At 35.2% G+C, this 23,346-nt stretch overlaps 1 protein-coding gene across 2 annotated transcripts; it reads left to right on the top strand.

Annotated features, from left to right (window-relative positions):
• Nucleotides 1-2,941: 2,941 nt before the first annotated feature.
• On the top strand, nucleotides 2,942-5,108 carry LOC111398319. Of its 2 annotated transcripts, none has more exons than XM_023025239.1 (5): nucleotides 2,942-3,598; nucleotides 3,722-3,798; nucleotides 3,926-3,974; nucleotides 4,095-4,203; nucleotides 4,291-5,108. In XM_023025239.1, the coding sequence occupies exons 1-5, from the start codon at nucleotides 3,337-3,339 to the stop codon at nucleotides 4,898-4,900; spliced, it is 1,107 nt and encodes a 368-aa protein (XP_022881007.1). In that variant the 5' UTR covers nucleotides 2,942-3,336; the 3' UTR covers nucleotides 4,901-5,108. The 2 variants fall into 2 exon arrangements, with proteins under 2 accessions (XP_022881007.1, XP_022881014.1); XM_023025246.1 differs by having other exon boundaries at nucleotides 2,943-3,598; nucleotides 3,935-3,974.
• Nucleotides 5,109-23,346: the final 18,238 nt, after the last annotated feature.

Here is a 23,346-nt window from a genome sequence, read left to right as displayed (position 1 = left end):
GTTGTGATGGTTGAGCAATTTGGACTCTATAAGCCAATGAGCAATTTCAACTCTATAAGCCAAACTAACGTATCGTTCTTGTTTGGTAGAGATTAAAATCAGATTTTTATCAAATTTTGATAAAAGTTGATAGAAAGTATGATATATAAAAATGTTATGGATCCTATGAAATATGTGTTTAAAATTAATTGTTAACTTTGACTTAGATATTAATCATATTTTTTAACGGTGCCAAATGGGGGTATAATATTAAAGGTAATGTAGTACATTGTTTATGCATAAAATTAATAACCAATATATAAGGGTTTTAGTTACTCATTTTCACAACATTGACTATTTAATATCAAATCTGATAAGACTTAATACAGTACAGAATCCAAAAAAAGTTTAACTAGCAATCGATCCATCTAATTCAAATGAACGATAGGATTTCAAAATTGGTATCATCAAATGAGTCTAATTCATCTTGCGACATCATGTCAAAGGTAAAATCTGATATTGTTTAAATACGAAGATAATAATCAATAAGCTCGGAGTTGTAGTGCACTCACTTTACATAATATTAACAGTTGTACATTGACTTAAGAATTAGGATGTCACGCAGAACTTTTCGCTCACTCTTACTTTACCTATTTTTTGCAGCTTCTTTAAAGTTATTTAATTTTCAAAATCGTTGTGTCAAATGAAGTCGACATTTCGTTAACAAATTTTAACAGCAACAGATCTTACTATTTCCCAAGCAAAAGTCACCCAAAATAATCAGGATGCATAATCTTCCTTGTACAGAGTACTGTGTGTGTTTGTATCCAAATAAAATGAAAAAAAAAATTAATATTGTTATTTGTTGGGAGGTGAGTGAACAAATAATAGAGTAGGTCCCAAATCCAGCTTAGGAAAAAACCCCGTGATTCCCGACGCAAAGGCAGCTGCAAAAATGCAGTTTTTCTTCAGTTTAGTATTTACAGCTTAAATGTGAACTAATATTTGAGAAAAACACTAGTCTTTCTTGGACATTTATTCTTTCAATGTCCAATTTCAAACTACTTATTTATTGTCCCATTCTTTTTTGAATAATTCTATTTGTCCCCCTCTCATAATGCGCGTAGTTTCCGCGTGAATATAAAAATTTCAAAATGTGGTCCCTCATCCCTTATTGTGAGCAGTAGGTAAATGATTAGGTAAAAAAATTACATATACTTGTAGCATTGTGCTTTTTTGGGGGGATCAAGTTCATATGTTAATTTTAAGTACGTAATCGCATCAAATTTCTGTATATTTTTTCCTAACATGTATAATGGGTGTAATTTTTGAGCTTTTATAGCTGCCTTTAAAGGGAATAAATTATATTCTCCTTTTCACCTTTAGTTAGAAATCAGGCTGAGCCCCCTCCAAATGCTCTTTTATTTTCACTTAGTCCCCATTTAACAAAATATTTTTGAGATTACAAGCTGGTGTAACTTCATTTTAATCACATATTTCATTGAACCCATAATTTTTAATCATACATTACATAAGACCATCTTATAATCTCTAAAAGTTCATTCAACTTATTATTAGTAACATGTGCCATCTAAAGTGGTTTAAATAAAAATATATAAAAAAAATACACTTTTCAAATCATATTTTCTTTGGACCGGACATGAAATCACTATTTAGAGTTGATGCTCAACTTAAAGGTCAATATTATCAAGAGGAGCAACTCAACTACTCGTATATATGTTAGTATTTTATACTTAATCGATACGTAATTTCATCTTTAACAAAAAATAATAATAATAATCGCTCATTTTTCATCTTCCTAATTATTTGGTTCACTGTACGTTTCATTAGGATGTCAAGAAATTGAGAATAATTATATATACAATACGTTAGATAAGGTCTAAAAGTTTAAATTATAAATGAGACATGAATTTATTCAATTAAATTTTGTCTCGACACATTCAAAAAAAGGGTCACATGTATTAAGAAATATTATCTACAAAACATTCATTCTGAAACAAAGATTTTACACGAACACAAGTTTCATAAGTTAGTAATACTAAAAATTTAAACTAAGTCCCAATTCATTAGGTAAGAGACAAGAATTACAAAAGTTAAAACAAAGATTTTACACTTACACAATTTTCATAAATCTAATAAACAAAAAACAAGAAAATAAATTAGGTCCTTCAGTACAGTATAATTACATGATGAGTAATCAATTTAATAATTTAACTGACAGCAAATGATCATATGCATGTATTCATTTAAATGTTATCTTCAACCATTTATTTTATTTTTAATTATCTTCGACACTTAATGTCAAGAACATATACTCATTCTAGGGTTTTTGATTAGTACCCTTGAAGACACTCATTAAGATGAAAATGGGAACACGTCAACATCTCTGGTTGTTTAGACCTAGCACTTATTATAATTTAGAAAAACCAGGATTGACTACATCAAAAAAAGGAGGAAAACCTAGCTACAATTTTTCTTGACCAAATGTGAAAATGCAGTTAAGTTTTACAAGATTTTTCTAGACTGCTATTTAATATTATGATCTCTTGATTTTCAAGTTTCAAGGCATATAAAACGGAAGGATTCCCAGTTTCAATTATAATAAAATTGGGCATGGTCCCAATTCATTAGGTAAGAGAGAAGAATTACCAAAGTTTATTTTGAATTTACTTGGACTCAAAATTTCCTGACTTTTCTAATTCTTTTTAAACTGGAATAAAATATTTTATATATTTCTGAATTTGAAGTAGTCCACAAATTCATTTTTAAGTCTGTGAAAATTACAGCTTGTTTATTTTACTATGCAACGAGTGATTTTAAAATAATTATATCTTGAAAATTGCTTTTCTAAGAAGGTGGGCAACAATGACCTGTATCACGAGTGCTATACGCAAAACATCAAATGCAGATGCATACATAAACACGCGAATATATACTTTTACATGTTAGATGCCTACGGATTTCCATTGATAAACTATAGTTTTTTAGAGAGAGTTCTTTCATCATCCTCTCACACATTCTAGGGCTTATTGTTCTTTGGCAGTTTTTAGAGTTGTAAATAATCATTCTGAAGCGTAGTTAATGAATCTTCAAGCCAAGAATGATATCTCTTTTCATGTTGGAGATTTATCATTTCCGGTCGTGTGAGGAATACAGAAATAATTGCGCATAAAACGTCTGTAGCTGGCTTTTTTGAGCTCTCAAGCTTCTACTCGATCTACTTCTAAACTTCTGTAACTTTGTAAATAATCAATCGATATGTTATATATGCATCCCTAAATTTCGTTGATTACACTCTACAAACTCTTAGATATTACGAAGAAAATACAAGGTTCGATGGAGGGAAGTGAAGATAGTACCGAATATTCTAAGACTAGCCCTTATGAGATAAGTGATGATGACAGTGAAAGTGATCAGCAGAGAAATGAAGTGTCCAAGCTTAAAGAAGGAGGAAGCTCAAGCAACAGTACTGTTGAAGAGAGCGAGAAGAAGCCATCCGTGAGGCCTTATGTCCGATCCAAGATGCCTCGACTCCGGTGGACACCTGATCTTCATCTGCGCTTCGTTAATGCTGTTGAAAGACTCGGGGGTCTAGATAGTGAGTTAATTCAAACTTTTTGTACATGCGTTTAGAAACTAAATTTGAAGTAAACTTTTGTGATTTGCAAAATTGAGGTAAGGTTTTGCTAATAATCTAATAATTTTTCATCTTTTGGTGCAGGAGCAACACCAAAATTAGTACTTAAGTTGATGGACATGAAAGGGCTTAATATAGCTCATGTGAAGAGTCATTTACAGGTACAAATACTTGTAGATTTTTTAATTATTGAAAAAAAAATGTACTAATATATGTAAAAAAGAACAATTAAAAATAAATATGTTTAATTCCACCTTAATTTACAATCAATACTTACTGGTTGGTTAGCTTTTGCAGATGTATAGAAGCAAAAAGACTGATGATCCCAGCCAATTAGGTACAATTTTATTTTCTTTTTCCTCTTTTCCTTTTTCTTCTTTCCCCTTAATTTCTTTGAGTACCACTAGGGTTTCGATTTTCACACTGATCTTATTCAATTTATCCTTCTACCTTACAGGTATGACGGATTCCAGGGTATTTATGGAAGGCACAGACCGATATATCTATAATCCAAAACAGCTCCCTCATCTTCCAAGCTTTAACCAAAGGGATAATTGTACTTTCAGGTATATTAATCTAAAAACAGTTTCTTATGGTTCATAATTATATTGGTGTTAATTTGCTCACATTAAGAATCCAAATTCTTTCCCAAGTTATGGAGATGCTTCTTGGAATGAACTTGCGAAATGGATGCATAATTCGACCCCAAGGCAGAATACTTATCACAAGATCAGTCGACAAGGGTTTTACGATAATCTTACTGAGAGGATCTTGAGCAACCAGTATTCTAGGTCAGTAAATCAAGATCTTCTTAGCACAAGAATATCTTCTTTCAATGAAGGATCCAGTTGGAGAATCAACGAATCCAAAGGTGAACTCGGATCACTTCACGAGCAAGAATCTTGGAGAGGTCAATCTAAACAAAACCCTATTTGTGAGATCAATTCCTTAAAGCTGATGCAGCAGAAAGTGTGTGAGCATAGAACTTCAGATAATAGAATTAGTATCACTCCTCAAAAGATGGATGGAACAACGAGTTTCCAAAGGCAGACCACGATAAAAAGGAAGGCCTCAGACTGTAATCTCGATTTGAATTTATCGCTCGCATCAGAATCAAGGGACGATGAGAAGCAGAAAGGTTTACAGTATGACGAGAGCAGGTTGTCGTTATCATTGTACACTCCGTCCTTATCGAAGCTTAAGAAGTTAAAAGAAGATGATAATAATGCAAGAGGGGCGAGTACTCTGGATCTGACTCTGTGAATTAGGTAATTCTAAGTGAGATCTTGAGGTACTTGTTTCAGAAAATGCATATTTCATTTGTGTTGTAGAATTAAGATGAGTAACAATACTCATGTTTATTTTTATTTTTTGTTTTTTATCTTTAATTGCTGGAAAGATTTAGCTGCTTCATTGATATCGGAGCCTTAACTGCAAGAAAAATAAAAGGAAAATCATTTTTGATATGCTATTTCCTTGTGTGAAAATATGTAAAGCAAAAATAAAACAAACTCCTTTTATTACCATTTAGTAGTATTTTAGCAGACTTTTAAGGTAGTTTAAAACTGCTTAATTCTTTTTTTATATGTATGAGACATACCTAAATTTGGAGAAATAGCAATAAGAATGGGAGAAGTAATGAGGTTCGACCAGCCCACTAGAACCAGTATAATTGAGTGAACACATTCAACCAACTAGAGGGGACAATGATAGTTAACATGAAAATCATTCATCAAAAGCAATGAGTGACAGTTGGCACTAATTAATATGCGCACGCACGCGCACACACACGCGCACACAGAAAAAAGTTACTATTTAAGCTACTTTAAAGCACAACCAAACTTGTTACTATAGGTTCATAGATTATCACATATTGAAGCATGCAAATTCTGAAATACTAACATTTCCTTTTTGCATAAGTTTAGGAAATTGAAATTTTTATGGAACTTCCTAAAAACATTTCAAAAACTCTAAAAAAAAAATCTCCTTTTTTAATTCTCTCGAAACACAAGGAATGTTCTATCTAAATTTGGGACCTTTTAACCAAAGTGTTGGTAGTTTCGAGACACACTTTAGCATAACTTGTAAGTTATTTGGACAACCTCATTCTTCTAGTTATGAAACTTTTGGTAATATTGTTTCTCTTGCAAGTTTAACAAATTTATGAAAATAATTAATTTGTGAAGAGCCATTTAGACATCATTAGAGCATATATATATTTGATTAATTTACTTGTATAATTATAGAGATGCATCTCTATAAAGCATGAAAACAAATACAAATGAGAGAGTGATAGGAAATGAAATCATACAAACTTTAAAACAAGTATTTATATTTTACTGCTTCATGCATATATATATATATAAGAAAGTTTGGCATTGTATGGAGCAAACTATTTACAAATTTCCTGATTCTTCACATTTATCAATCGATTAAAACTCAAGTTTCACTTAAATATTAAATTATTAGTCAAGATCTGATAATAGAGATTAATTTTTATGATTCACCAAATTGGAGTAAGATAACTGAATAAATTGAAATGTGTAACTAATAGTCTGTTAAAATTAATAGGTTATGACAATTAGCTAGTAATAGTAAATCAATTAGATGTAATACATTGTTTTGACAAACCTGTCAATTTTTTTTTCTAAGATTAGATGCACATAAAGGCCCGCTGGACTTTTGAAAAATAAATAGCTACTTTGGAGTTAAGAAGTTACTTTTAAATATGTTTAGATAATATTTTGAAAACGTCTTATTTGATTTGAAGAGCTTTAAGAGAAAGTAGATCCAAAATAGTTTTCTTACAAAACTCTTCTATAAAAAATAGAAATGACTCGAGCTATTCTCGTTTCTTTAAGGCTTCTATAAGTGTTATGCCCTAAGTCCAATCAAATTTGGACAAAAATACTTTTAATATATAATTGATACAATTGTATGACGGATCTATTATTTAATTAATACTCAATTAAATTAAATAATAGAGTTCCGTAGATTCAAGTTTTTGTAATTTGCTAATCAAAAAGAATTGTGATTGTGAGATACAAATTACTTATTATTGAATTTTAAACCATATATGATCATAAGTAACAACGAGATAAGGATATTGTTAATACGGATAGACCATCACGTGTGACATTTCTTATTTGTGAAGTAAGTAGTTAATCTCACAAGTTAAAATGTGGTGACACTTAAATGAACGCGTGAATATTTTGTTATAAAACAAACATTGGAGATCTGCTGAGGAGATTTCACATGGATAACTATTGGAGTATTAATGGTTAATTCCTAATGTTCGGTAGCGGAATTGGTCCTTTGAGTTAAAGTCATCATAGTGTTGTATATTAGGACTCTCATACTTTGGTGATCTTAGATGTTGCTCTACCCAGGGTCATTAATACGACATGGTATGTCAAGAATCATATGAAGGTTATAAATAATCAATAGAGAATTTGTCCCTCTTAGATAGTAATAGATTATGATATACATTTCATTCAGTTAAGTTGGTAACGAAATCCTTAGTCAATGTGTACTCATAAGTTGAAAATGAGTTTTCTACTTACATTGGCCTAATAGTGGAATGAAAGATATGATCCACAATTGAGATTGACATATATTCATATCTCGTAATTAATCGAATCATATTGACGAAAGGATTATAATTTTACGATAAACGAACAAGTTTAGTTTTGTTATATTACATGATATTTTCTATCACATATATTGCACTGACACATTGTTAGATGTCAATTTAGGACGGCGGATGTGAATTAGTGATAAATTAAACGAGGTGTTATAATTTATCGATTTTGATTAGATCAAACAAATCAATGTCCTTCAAGTCCGATATGCACCTATCAAACTTGTTGACGTACTCCCGGATTGGTGTACCTTTATCCATCTTGCAAGTATACAATTTGGACTTTAAATAGATCCGATTAGTTAGAGTCTTCGTCATGAAGTTCGTCTCCAACTTTGTCCACACCTCCACCGCCGTTTCCTCACCATCAACCAAGAAAGCAACATCTCTTTCAAGGTATAGAATGATAGACGCTCGTGCCTCAAGATCTAGCTCTTCCCAATCCTCGTCCGACATATCAACGTGCTTCTTCTCCTTTCCCGCTAATGCCTTGTGCAACTTTTGAGAAATCAACAAATTTTTCATTTGCATTCTCCAATATGAAAAATCATTCTTCCCATTGAATTTCTCTATCTCATACTTCCCAATCTTCATCATTCCTCTAGTAGACATGATTTATCCACTTGTTTACCGAAAATAAATCACCAAAGTTCACTTGGAAATTTTCACAAACACCTTGTGCACAACAAAGTTCAAGCAACTCACCACAAAATCGAAGCTTAACCACCTTAATTTAGGAAGAATCTCTGATACCAAATTGTTGGGAAAAACACCTCCCAAAGATTTTCCAAAGATCAAACAAAGTTGACAATGTGAAAATTTCCAAACCACTTCAAGAACAAGAAAATGGGGAAGAAATGATTTCAATGGAATATATGAAGAACAATGTATTTGGATTACTTGAACAAACCTCAAGTTAATCCCCAAGAAAGAAAATAACTTTAAATTTATACCCAAGATGAACAACCTTCGATCTTGTAAAATTCTCTCCAAGTTTTCTCTCAAGTTTCTCTCTAAAATCGGGCTCAAGGGTTATGTTATAATTAAGAGGCAAAAATTGGAAGTCTATATATATATACCGGGCGCCTAGGCGCCATGTTTCTGCCGGTTTTCACATTCGGGGCGCCTAGGCGCCCAGTTTCTGCTTCGGCAGAAACTGGGCGCTGCTTCCTCTTCTCAGCTTCTTCTTCAACTTCTCTTCTCACAATTCTCCACCTCGTACATCATTTGATAGACCTCAAATTTTGGACGAATACAAGAAGAATAAGCAAGCACCAAAACTCGGCTGCATCATTCAAACCATGATTGCCTACGTACCCAAAACTCGGGATCAAGCCTCCGTAGTTCACCTCCACCTTCATATACACTCCACCTCATTTCAACCCCGCCCCGAAGGGCCATGCCCTCTCGGGCATATCAACACGGACTAATGTGAAGTAAGTCCAAGCAATGTTGAAACTTGCTACCCGTTACCACTTTGGTTAACATGTCAGTTGGGTTCTCATTTGCGTGTACCTTCGAAAGTGAAATATCACCTTCCTCTATGACATCACGCACAAAATAATACCTGACGTCGATATGCTTGGTTTGAGCATGATAAACTTGATTCTTAGCCAAGTGAATCGCACTCTGGCTATCACACCACAAGTCCACACAATCCTGCTCAATCCCCAAGTCATCTAGAAGACCCCATAACCACAATGCTTCCTTCACTCCCTCTGCCATGGCCATATACTCGGCCTCTGTAGTAGAAAGAGCAACTGTAGCCTGTAACATCGATCGCCAACTGACTGGGGCACCATGTATGCAAAACACATATCCAGTAGTAGATCGTCGTCTATCTAGATCACCTGCATAATCCGAGTCCACAAACCCACTTATATGACATGCATCTCCACCAAAATATAAATCCATATCCGCGGTACCTTTTAAGTACCTCAGGATCCACTTCATAGCTTCCCACTGTGCCTTCCCCGGATTCGCCATGAATCTACTGACTACACTAACCACCTGTGAAATATCTAGGCGTGTACACACCATGGCATACATCAAACTGCCAACTGCACTAGCATAAGGCACGCGATCCATGCGTCCCTTTTCTTCCGCTGTAGTAGGAGACTGTTTACCAGAGAGCCTGAAATGTGGAGCCAATGGAGTCACCACCGACTTTGCACCTTGCAACCCGAACCTAGCAACAACCCGCTCAATGTAGCCTTTCTGACTCAAGAACATTCGTCGGTTCGTCCTCTTTCTTCTGATCTCCATACCTAGTATTTTCCTAGCAGCCCCCATATCCTTCATCTCAAATTCTTTACCAAGTTGAGATTTCAACCTATCTATCTCCACCTTGCTTTTCGAAGCGATAAGTATGTCATCCACATACAATAGAAGATAGATATAGTTACCTCCCCGAAGTTTCCGAATATAAACACAACAGTCATACTCACTTCTGGAGAAACCATGCTTTAGCATGAAGGAGTCAAATCGCTTGTACCACTACCGAGGAGATTGCTTCAATCCATATAGTGATTTTCTCAAGCGACATACCTGACGTTCCTTATCCTCAACCTTGTAGCCCTCAGGTTGATGCATATAGATCTCCTCACCCAAGTCCCGTGCAAGAAGGCAGTTTTGACATCGAGTTGTTCCAGCTCAAGATCATGATGAGCAACAATACTCAATAGCACTCGAATGGAAGTGTGCTTGACCACCGGAGAAAAAATCTCATTGTAGTCAACTCCCTCTCTTTGTGCAAACCCTTTAGCCACTAACCTTACTTTGAATCTTGTACCACCGAACTTGGTAGGATCCTCTTTCTTTTTGTACAACCACTTGCAACCAATAGCTTTTTTACCTATGGACAATGGGACAACCTCCCATGTTTGGTTCTTGTAAAGTGACTCCATCTCTTCTTCTGTTGCTGCCAACCAACTCTCACTATTGTTGTTTAAAATAGCTTCCTTGAAAGTGGTAGGCTCATCATCCTCCACCGAGAGTGCATACTCAACCAAATTTGTCTGCCCATAGTGCCTCAAAGGCTCGTCTGACCCCAACTTTAGAACTTGCTTATAAGTACGGCGTGGCCTAGAAGAAGCCAAGCTATCTGCAAGCTGTTGTTGTTGCTGTGCTTGTACATTCTCTTGCTGAACCGCCTCTTGTTCAAGCCCATCATCACTCTCATCTTAAGTGTCTGTATGATGCTCCTCTTGAACATGCTTAGAATCAGGTTGATCTCTAGGTTCTATGTCAACAACTTGAGACATTGTAGTCTCAACATCATCACCACCGGGCACTGTAGCTTTCAACGAAGCTACCATGGAGTTCTCATCAAAAGTAACATCTCTGCTTATTATGAACTTAGAATCCTCTACACAGCAAAGGCGATGGCTTTTAACACCTGCCGCATACCCCAAGAATATAGCCTTCTTGGCCCTCGCATCAAGCTTTTCTTCGTTGACATGATAGTAGGCTGTGCATCCGAATGTTCTGAGTTTCTCATAATCTGCATGTTCTCCTGTCAATACTCTATAAGGTACATCTCCATCTAACCTTGAATGTGGAGACCGGTTCACTATGTAGCAAGCATTTGCAACCGACTCTACCCACCATTCTCTGCCCAAACCAGCATAGGATCGCATACACATCGATTTCTCTCGAAATGTGCGATTCAGTCTTTTCGCGACCCCATTCTGTTGCGGTGTATTTCTTACTGTCCAGTGTCTCACAATGCCTTTCTTACCACAGAACTCCTTGAAAGCACCATCTGTATACTCAATACCGTTATCAGATCGCAGTGTCTTCAATTTCTTTCCTGTTCTATTTTCAACCATTGCTTTCCACTTCTTGAAAGTGTCGAATACCTCATTCTTATGCTTCAAAAAATAAATCCAAGCATATCTAGAATAATCATCAACAAATGTAACAAAATACCTGGAACCTCCTTTGGAAGTGACAGAAGCCGGACCCCATACATCCGTGTGCACATAGTCAAGAATGCCTTGCTTCTATGTTTGCTGGGCTAGAACTGAACTCGGTGTGCTTTACCTTACACGCAATGTTCGCAAAAAATCTATGCAAGGCTTCTTCAAGTTCTTTAGCAAACCTTTCTTGACTAGCAAATCTAGCCCCTTTTCAGACATATGCCCAAGCCTCCTATGCTGTAGTCGAGTGCACTCACATGGGTCTCCACCACTTCCACTTGTTCTAACTGCTACATCTTCAGTAACTGTAGTACCCTGAAGAGCATTGAGATTGCCTTCACGAATACCCTTCATCACAATCAAAGAACCACGAACAACTTTCTTTACTCCATTCCATGTTACAATCTTGCAACCACCGGAGTCTAAGGCACCAACAGAGATAAGGTTCTTCCGCAAATCAGGAACATGTCTAACATTCATCAATGTTCTAACCACTCCATCATGCATCTTGATTCTAATTGAACCGAGCCCCACTGTTTTACAAGAATGGTTATTACCCATCAACACGGTTCCACCATCAGTGCTTCTATAGGTAGTAAACCACTTCCTATTTGGACACATATGGTAAGAGCATCCAGAATCAAGAATCCACTTATCGGAGGTTTCTTCATCACAAGAGATGGTGTAGCACTCATCGCTTTCCCCTTCTTCCGAGGCATAGCTTACCTCTTGCTTGACTTGCACCTTCCCATTGGTGTTGTTCTTATTGTTCTTCTTCCAACCCTTTTTGTTAGGACAATTCGCCTTGAAATGCCCAAACTCGCCGCATTTGAAACAAGACCTTTTCGCAAGAGGTCTAGAACTCGATTTAGATTTTTCTGCCTTGCCATTTGGTCGCACACTGCTTCTACCCTTTACGAACAATCCTTGAGCTTGCTCCTTGTTACCAATGGTAGACATGTCACTAGTTGCAATCTTTCGAAGATCATCCGCTAGAAGTGACGTTCTAGTGTCCTCCATCACAAGTTTATCACTCACAAGCATCAATGTTTGTACTAGGTTCTCGTAAGACTTTGGCAATGAAAGAAGTAGTAGAAGTGCCTGATCCTCATCATCTACATCCACATCAATGTCCTTCAAGTCCGATATGATCCTATCAAACTTGTTGACGTACTCCCGGATTGGTGTACCTTCATCCATCTTGCAAGTATACAATTTGGACTTCAAATATATCCGATTTGTTAGAGTCTTCGTCATGAAGTTCGCCTCCAACTTTGTCCACACCTCCGCCGCCGTTACCTCACTATCAACCAAGAAAGCAACATCTCTTTCAAGACAAAGAATGATAGACGCTCGTGCCTCAAGATCTAGCTCTTCCCAATCCTCGTCCGACATATCAACGTACTTCTTTTCCTTTCCTGCCAATACCTTGTACAACTTTTGAGAAATCAACAAATTTTTCATTTGCATTCTCCAATATGAAAAATCATTCTTCCCATTGAATTTCTCTATCTCATACTTCCCAATCTTCACCATTCCTCTAGTAGACATGATTTATCCACTTGTTTACCGAAAATAAATCACCAAAGTTCACTTGGGAATTTTCACAAACACCTTGTGTACAACAAAGTTCAAGCAACTCACCACAAAATCGAAGTTTAACCACCTTGATTTAGGAAGAAGCTCTGATACCAAATTGTTGAGAAAACACCTCCCAAAGCTTGCCCAAAGATCAAACAAAGTTGACAATGTGAAAATTTCCAAACCACTTCAAGAACAAGAAAATGAGGAAGAAATGATTTCAATGGAATATATGAAAATACTGGGGCGCCTAGGCGCCATGTTTCTGCCGGTTTTCACATTCAGGGCGCCTAGTTTCGGCAGAAACTAGGCGCTGCCCACTCCAGTGCCTAGGCGCTGCTTCCTCTTCTCAACTTCTTCTTCAGCTTCTCTTCTCACAGATACATAACTAAGAGCTGCGTACAAATTTCCATTTTTTTGTTTGAAATAGTAATGACCATCGATCATATTTATCGAAAATTGTCAGTCTTAGCTTCAGTTTTCCCGAATGTATCAAAACTTTTTTTTGGATAAATTTTTTTTAATTTAAATTCTAAACTCAAAGCATCGACTAGTTAGTTAGAATTTAATGAGCAAACTCTACTATGAATGGTTTTTGAAAGAGCCATAAGACGACTTGTTATACATGTTTAAAATTAATTAAACAATCCAATTATTGACGACTCAGCACAACTAGGGTCTATTTTTCATTTGGGTAAAATTATCGACTCAATTCTAAAAAAAATTATAGAATGGGGACTCACATTAACGTCAAATTGTCTATGTTGAACTTGTAGTTTGAACACAATCAAGATGGCTCGACAAGACTTGCCTTGCACAAATTGATTTCAAATGTTTTGAATCTTCCTAACAAGGCCCATTATTTGCGATTGCACACTAGTCCATTTGTTATGTTTTGGCCTGGCTGAAGTTTTTGAGCCCAATAACTGCTGACTCACGTGAATAGACCATGACCATCAACTATGAAGGACTAAAATTTGTGCCATGTTTGTCTTGCTTCTTTTCTAGGAGAAGCCAGTTCTTCACTTCTTTTTTTTAAGCTAACCAAACATGATCTACTCTATTCTTATTGTAAACGAACAAACTCGCTGGATCATAATTAATTACTATGGGAGAAAGAGGGAAAAAAAAGGTTAATTAATCGTAAAGTTCCAACAAATATTACTGTTATTATATTACGTGTTATGCATGACTATTTCTCAAATGATATAATATATGTAAAGTATAGTATGGGTCACCCATAGGGAGAGTTCAGTTATATTCAATATTATCTTCTCAAACCAGATGTCATATTCAATCGTTTACCATCATCTCTCTTTGAATAGCTCTTTTTTCTATGTTATGCATGACTAGTTATCTCACGTCCATACATAAGTATACTCGTGCACATGAATATCACAGTATGAGAAGCAACATATAATTGAATCATATTTAGAATACTCCAATTGTATACAATTATTGTTTTGCACCAACAATATATCTCACATCATCAAATATGAACACGTTATAACATAAATAACATTATTTTACATTATGGTTGAGTTGTTTACCACTTTACTTGCCTATCCTAGCATTCATGACTTCGTTTCTCCACATTCCGCACAAAAATCAATTTGAAACTCAAGCAATCAAGAATCATCCTATATATATCATAATTCGAATCAAATACCATCTAAACAGAGTCCAATGAGGATAAAGATACCAAATGTGAGGTTTTAGAGTGAAATTAAGGATATGAAGTCTACACCTGGGAACCAATGCGCCGAACATGTGGAAAAAATAGAGTTCTATGATTGATTTAGAGTTTTACATGAGGCTTATAATTTATCATTGGAAAATTTTATCAAGTCAAAAAGTTTAAACATTTTACAGATGTCAATTTCAAACTCAGTACAAAACGTTATTCACATTTCGTTCGGACCGCACCATTGTCCAAAAAATAATGGGATCCCTGGAGCGTGAGTGTCGACCCTTCTCCACAATAGTCATTTTTTTCCCATAAGAAAAATGAGATCAGCGCCCCATTTATAGATTCCATAGGGGCTATGGTGCAATTAAGGAAAATTCCCTATTTGCTCCTTTAGATAGAAACTTATTTATTAATCCATAAAGTTCTTAAAAACTTCAAAATGTTCCCAAAAAATTTATATAAATCTTCTAAAAATCTCAGAAACAAATTTGGGATGTTGAGTTCCTGAAAAGTATCTCTTTTCTATTACAGCTGTAAATAAGATGAGTGTCATCCCAAGGGAAAATGAAGTGAAAGAGGTTGTTTTCTCCGTGAGTAAGGACAGTGCTACATGATCATATGATTCAGCTCAGTTTTATCAACTTTGTTGGCAAATAATCAGAGTTGACTTGACTGGTGCCGTGATAGATTTTTTTCAAGGGCAGATGGTTCCAGAAGGTGTCTCTGCAATGTCAATTGTCTTGATTACAAAAGTGGCTGATCCTGTGTAAACCCATTAGTTTTTGTAATGTTCTTAACAAATAGATTGAATAAATTGTTACCTAAACTCAATTCTCTTTCCAAGAACTGATTTAATGCATAGATAAGTGTAAGTGTTATGCTCTAAATCCAATTGATTTATGTTGTAAACACTTTTAATATGTTTAATGCATTTAATATTGGCAAGATCTATTATTTATTTAAATTAATTTTGTGATAAATAATATTAAATAATAGAGTCCGAAGATCCAAGTTTAAGTGATTTGTTAATCACAAGGAGTTGTGATTGTGAAATACAAATTACGTATGATTGGATCTTGAATAAATCGTGGTCGTAGGTAATAACGAGATACGGATATCGTTAATACAGATAAACTATCAGGTGTGGCATTTCTTACTTGTGAAATAAGTAGTTGATCTCACGAGCTAAAGTGTTATGACACTTAAATGAACACGTGGATATTTTGTTATAGAACAAAATATTGGAGACCCGCTAAGAGATCCCACATGGATAACTATCTGAGTGTCAGTAGTTAATCTCTAACGTTCGGTAGTGGAATTGGTTCTATGACTTGAGGTCATCATAGTGCCTTGTATGAGGACAGTCATGCTTTGACGGTGTTAGATGTTGCTCTGTCAAGGGCCGCTAATTCGACATCGTTCGGATATGTCAAGAACCATATGAAGGTTGTGAATGACCAATAGAGGATTCGTCACTTTTAGATAGTAAGAGATTGTGATCTGCATTTCATTCAATTAAATCAATAACGAAATCATTGGCCAAGGTATATATATAAGTCGAAAAAGAGTTTTCGACTCATATTGACTTAATAGTAGAATGAAAGATATGATCAATAATCGAGATTGACACACTTCCATATCTCGTAGTTGATCGGATCATATTGACGAAAAGATTATAGTTTCATGGTAAACAAACAGTTTTGATTTTGTCATACCACGTGACATTTCCCGTCACATGTGTTGCCCTGATACATTGCAAGATGTCAATCTAGGACAACGAGTGTGAGTTTGTGATAAATTAAAAGGGTGCTTAATTTATCGATTTCGATTAGATCAAAATAATATTTCACGTCGTTAGGCATCGTGGTCGGGAACCTGATGGGTCGCACACAAAAGAGAATTGGAAGATTGCAAATTGCCAATTAATTAATTTAACAATCGTTGGATAAATTAATTAATTGAATTGGTTATTTATATCCCCGAATTAATTAATTGGATTAATTAATTCACAGACCGAATTTAATTAAATGAATTAATTAAATATTGGACCAGATCGGGCCGAACCCGTTTGGATTTATATAAATACATGGCTAGGGTTTAAGATCAATGTACTTTTTTCATAATTCTTACTGGCACAAGAAGAAAAATCATAGCAGTTGCAGTCTATTCTCTGTGTGAATTTTATTGAATGCTGGACAATTGGACAGCTGTGGAAGGCAGATTCAAGTTGCTGGAAAAGGGATAACACAAAGGAGTTTGCGAAATCAAGAAAAATGTATAATTCTCATCACAGTTCTCATCTAAATACAAAGATGAATCCTGATAGGAATTGAAACTGTTTTATTTCCGCTGTGCATATTTAAGTAAATTCCCAACAGTGGTATCAGAGTCAGGTTTGTATTTGTTAGGAATTGAATTACATGTTGATTAAATTAAAAGTTGATTTAATCATGTTTATTCCTCAATCTAGCAATTATAGTGTCTAATTTTATTTTTCCAAAATTTGATTTTGAAAAAAAAAAAAAAAATGGGGTCGAGTGGCGGTTGCGATAGTGACCGCCTGCCACCGCCACCAGTGCAGCAACGGTAGCAATGACGCTGTTGTCGTGGGGGATTCCCCGCTGGCTCCGGCTATTGGGTGGGGAGACGCCAGTAAAAGAGAAAAGAAAAAAATTTATTATTTTTTATTTAGGGTTTCACACGGAGGTCGGAGGCGGGGGCTTCCATTGCAATTAGTGTAATTGCAAGCCTCCGTCTGCAATTTCAAAAAGGGTCAATATGTAATTTTGAATGGAGGGTATTTATGCAATTTACGAATATGGAAGCCCCTATTATTAAATTTTCCATTGGGTCAAATTTGCAATTTCAAAAGGTATTTTAAAAATTTGTATTTTAAAATTGGATGTTTTAATTGGGTTTGACCCACACCCTAATTTTGACCCAAAATTAAAATTTATTTAAAATTTGACGACTTTTATATTTTGTTAAAATTAGATTTTAACTTAAATATTTAATTTTGACCCCTAGTTGAATTTTTATTTTATTTGGGAGTTTTGTCCTAAATTAAAATATTGATTCAATTTTATTAGAGTTGGACTCTAATATTATATTAATTAAAATTTGATTTCAATTAATACCACTTCCCAATGCAAATTAAAATTTAGAGTATGACTCTAATTTAATAATTAATTAAAATTCGATTTTAATTAAATTATTTCGCCCAATAGTTATGGAATTAGAGTTGGATTCTAATTCGTGATTTAGTTAAAATTTGATTTTTAATTAAATAGGACCGCCAATTAAGTTAATTAATTAATATGATTAATTAATTATTTAATTATTTCGATCCAAAATTTTAAATTAGTTTTGATGACTATAATTGCTAGATTTATCAGCCATTACTTATAATATTAGATATTATACATAGGAAACATTTATGTGATGAATGTTTATTTATGGACGATTATGGACTCGACCACATAGACGTGTTGAATTTTTTATTTACTTCTTGTGGGCCTGCGAGCCCTTAATTGTTTTGGACCTGTGAGTCCATTATTATTATTGTTGTTATGGGTCTACGAGCTCTTTATTATATTGGACCTGAGAGTCCGTTGTTATTGTTATTATTATGGGCCTGTGAGTCCAATTTTTTTTATGTCTGCATGCCAACTAGTATAAAATACATGTTACAGCTTAACTAATTGAATGCGCAAGAAGAGGTGGACACCATGTAGATTGTGCATTGATGTTGATTCAATGTTGTACCCCTTAGGAATTAACCAACTAGTCTTTCCTTTGGCTCAGAAAAATTAGATAGAACAAGTCCATAATCATCCATACTATTATTTATATATATTTATTCGCATAGTTGATGTATGTTTAAATATATATATAATTACTTGATGAGACCATTGCATGTTAAATCCCCCATTAAAATATTAAGTTAGTATTATTTGCCTTCCATCATTATAGTGAAAAACGAGAATCCTAAATTGACTTTAGCTTGTTGATTACACTCAAGGCTGGTCTATTAGGGATATGTTTGACACTATGAAATATTTGATATTTCTGAATGATGGGTTTGACTTAACTAAAATTTATCTTTTGTTGAGTACACTCAAGGAGATAAGTTTTAGAAGCATTTAAGTTAACACATAAGATGTGTGAAGACAAAAGAGTTGTCAGCTTAATGATCTGGGAGTTGTTTGGAGATACAATTTATAGTAATATCTACCCAAATATTTTATTAAGATTTGTTGAGTACACTCAAGATCTTGATATAACGAATGAAATCCCAGCCCATTGGGAATCAGATGTGGATTCAAATAATTTATGTATGAGGGTCATGAATTTATTTTAAACAGTGGGAGCACGTTTAATTAAAGTCCATATTGAATTGGTGCATATGCATTATAATACATATTAATTCTATATTTTTCGTCATTTATAGTTTTTGAATCATGAGTAATCATATGAATTTGAGAGACATGCTGGATGCCAAAAACTGACCGGACCAAATTTTCTCGATTGGCACCGCAATTTGAGAATTGTTCTCAAGTATGAGAAAATTGGGTATGTCCTTGAGCAGCCCTTTCCAGTGGTGCCTACTGAAAATTCCACTTAAAAGCTTAGCCGCTTACAACAAACACAGTGATGACGATAACACTGCAGCATGTATGATGTTTGCAGCTATGTCACCTAAGTTGTAGAAGCAACATGAGGATATGGATGCTTACACTATGATTTTTCATCTCAATGAGTTGTATGATGAATAATCTCGTATGGAAAAGTATGAGACCTCTAAACAACTATACCAGTGCAAAATGGCAGAGAGATCTTCAGTCAGTGCTCATGTGCTGAAGATGATTTTGTTTCATTGAGAAACTGGCTTCATTGAGTTTTATCATGGATCATGAACTAAGTATTGACTTGGATCTGCAATCTCTGTCAGATAGTTATTCACAATTCATTATGAACTTCAATATGAATAATATCGAATGCACACTCCCTGAGTTGCTTAATATGCTTAAAACCGTGTAGCCCAATGTCAAGGTTAGCACTGGGTATGTCTTAACTATTCATTCTTCCAAAGGCACTAAGAGGAAAATCAAAGGAAGTTTTAAGAAAATATCCAAAAAGGTTAAGGGCAATAACAAAGCAGTCAAAGCAGGCAAGAACAATACCAAATCTGATGACCCATACTATCACTGTGGAGTTAAAGGTCATTGAAAGAGGAACTGCAAGGCTTACCTCACTAGTTTGAAGGGAAAGAAGTCTTCTGAAACTTCTACTTTAGGTAATTTTGTTATCGAGGTTAATGTGTCTACTTCATTAGCTTCTTGGGTATTGGATACCGGATGTGGATCTCATATTTGTATAAATATGCAGGGACTAAAGAGAAGTAGACCACTACAGAAAAGATAAGTTGACTTGTGCGTGGGGAATGGAGCAAGAGTTGCTGCATTAGCTGCAGGGACATACTTCTTACCACTGCCTTCAGACTTAATATTAGAATTAAAAAAATTGCTATTTTGTTCCCGCCATTACTAAAAACATTATTTTTATTTCGTATTTGGACATGAATGGTTTTTCAATTAATGTTAAGAACAATCATTGTTCATTTTATCAAGATGAGATCTTTTATGGTTGTGGTGTGTTGCAAAATGAAATTTATATTCTTGATACTGAATCGTCTATTATGAGTATAGAAAATAAAAGGCATAAAAGTAATAATTTAAATAATACATACCTCTGGCATTACAGACTGTGTCATATTAACGACAAACGCATTTCCAAGTTACATAAAGATAAATACTTGGGGTCAACTGATTTTGAATCATTTGACAAATGCGAGTCGTACCTGTTAGGCGAAATAACCAAGTTCCCTTTTACTGGAAAAGGAGAAAGAACCACAGAACTACTGGAACTAATACATACTGATGTATGTGGACCCATGTCAATCACCGCCAGAGGTGGTTTCTCTTACTTCATCACATTCATTGATGATCATTCTAGATATGGTTATGTGTATCTGATGAAATTCAAGCATGAAGCACTTGAAAAGTTTAAGGAATTCAAACTTGAACTAGAAATATAGACTGATAAAAATATTCTCACTCTGAGATCAGATCGAGGTGGAGAATATTTAAAGGGAGAATTTTTAGATTATCTAAAAGATAATGGGATTCTCTCGCAATGGACTCCGCCATATACACTGCAACATAATGGTGTATCTGAACGGAGGAATCACATTTTGTTAGACATGGTGCGATCTATGATGAGCCATACAAACATCCCAAAATTATTTTGGGTCATGCACTAATTATTGCGTGCTACACACTTAATCGTGTTCCATCTAAATCGATCGACAAAACTCCATACGAGCTATGGAGAGGAAAAAGACCAAACTTATCGCACATGAAAGTTTGGGGCTGTGACGCTTATGTAAAGCGAAATGAATCAGATAAGTTTTGAGGCTAAATTTGATAAATTATGTATTTGTGGGATATCCAAAAGAGACAATTGGCTATCAGTTTTATAATCCCGTTGAGAAGAAGGAGTTCATCTCAAGACATGCCATATTCCTAGAGAAAGAGTTTATTCTAGAAGAGGGTAGTGGGAGCAAACTAGAACTTGAAGAAGTTCAAGAATCCACAGATACTGTTGACCAAATAGATGAACCTGAGTCTGATTCTACACCTGTTGACGGATAGACTCTTGATCAGGATGTAGAGAACCCTGAGGACACTCCAGCTTAGCGTAAATCAAGTAGGATCATTCGACCTCCCAGAAAGTACGAATTTATGATTACTAATCAAGTATTATTAGTCGAGGATGACGAACCTACAAATTACGCAGAAGCGAAGTCAAATGTTGACTCGAAGAGACGGTAAGAAGCCATGGAATATGAAATGAACTCAATATATGAGAACAAGGTTTAGACCTTGGTCGACCTTCCAGGTGGGATAAAATCGATAGGTTGTAAATGGGTTTACAAGAAAAATATCGATATGGATGGAAACATCCATACATACAAAGCAAGACTAGTAGCGAAGGGTTACACACAAAGACAAGACGTTGACTTTGATGAAACTTTTTCGCCTGTAACCATGCTAAAGTCCATTCGAATTTTGCTTGCAATAACTGCATACCATGATTATGAGATATGACAAATGGATGTCAAAACTGCTTTCCTTAATGGAAACTTACAAGAGGAGGTGTACATGACACAGCCTGAGGGTTTTGAATACAAAGGAGCCAACAAAGTATGTAAGCTAAATCAATCCATTTATGGATTAAAGCAAGTCTAGGAGCTGGAATCTTCGTTTTGATGAGACAATCAAAAGGTTTGATTTTATCAAAAATGAAGATGAACCGTGTGTTTACAAGAAGACAAGTGGGAGCGCGGTCGTATTCCTAATATTATATGATGATGACATATTATTAATGGGAAATGATATCTCAATGCTTCAATCGATAAAATTATGGTTGTCAAAGAATTTCTCCATGAAAGATATGGGAGAGGCAGCGTATATCTTGGGAATCAAGATCTATAGAGATAGATCTAAAAGGTTACTAGGCTTATCCCAATCTTCGTACATAGATAATCTTGAGAAGATTTAATATGGAAGAGTCTAAAAGAGGTTTATGTCCCATGTCGCATGGGATTTACCTCTCAAAAGATATGTGTCCTAAAATACATGATGAAAGGAGTCGCATGGATAAGATTCCTTATGCTTCGACAATAGGATCTATCATGTATGCGGTGCTATGTACGAAACCAGATGTTTCATATGCTCTAAGTGTTATGATCAGGTTTCAGGCAAACCCTGGTGAGAAACACTGGATAGTGGTTAAGAACATTCTTAAGTACTTGAGAAGGACTAAATATGTGTTCTTGATCTATGGAAGAAATGAACTGAAAATTCATGGGTATATTGATGCCAACTTTCAAACTGACAAAGATGATAGAAAGTCTCAATTAGGATATATGTTTACTCTCAACAATAGAGCGGTTAGTTGGAAAAGTTCCAAACAGGAGACAACTGCTGATTCAACAACAGAAACCGAGTACATTGCTGTTTCTGAAGCAGTGAAGAAAGCTGTCTGGATCAAGAAGTTCAGTAATGAACTTGGAGTCGTTCCTAGCATTGTTGATCCCATACCTTTGTATGTGATAACAGTGGAACCATCGCACAAGCAAAGAAATCGAGGTCTCATCAACGATCCAAACATGTACTAATTCGGGACTATAAATAACCAATCCAATTAATTAATTTTATCCAACGATTGGATGAATTAATTAATTGGCAATTTACAATCTTCCAATTCTCTTTTGTGTGTGACCCATCAGGTTCCCGACCACGATGCCTAACGACATGAAATATTATTTTGATCTAATCAAAACTGATAAATTAAACACATGTTTGGATCGTTGATGAGACATCGGTTCCTTTGCTTGTGCGATGGCTCCATTGTTATCACAATACAAAGGTATGGGATCAACAATGCTAGAAACGACTCCAAGTTCATTATTGAACTTTTTGATCTAGACAGCTTCCTTCGCTGCTTCAGAAGCAGCAATGTGCTCGGCTTCTGTTGTTGAATCAGCGGTTGTCTCCTGTTTGGAGCTTTTCCAACTAACCGTTCCATTGTTGAGAGTAAACATATATCCTAATTGAGACTTTCTACCATCTTTGTCAGTTTGAAAGCTGGCATCAGCATACTCATGAATTTTCAGTTCATTTCCTCTATAGATCAAGAACACATCTTTAGTCCTTCTCAAGTACTTAAGAATGTTCTTAATCGCTATCCAGTGTTTCTCACCAGAGTTTGCTTGAAACCTACTCGTAACACTTAGAGCATATGAAACATCTGG

The sequence above is a fragment of the Olea europaea genome, chromosome 1 (genome assembly GCF_002742605.1).
Source record: "Olea europaea var. sylvestris chromosome 1, O_europaea_v1, whole genome shotgun sequence".
Classification (NCBI taxonomy): domain Eukaryota; kingdom Viridiplantae; phylum Streptophyta; class Magnoliopsida; order Lamiales; family Oleaceae; genus Olea; species Olea europaea.
The sequence above is the reverse complement of the archived record's forward strand: the minus strand, read 5'-3'. Positions and strand labels throughout refer to the sequence as shown.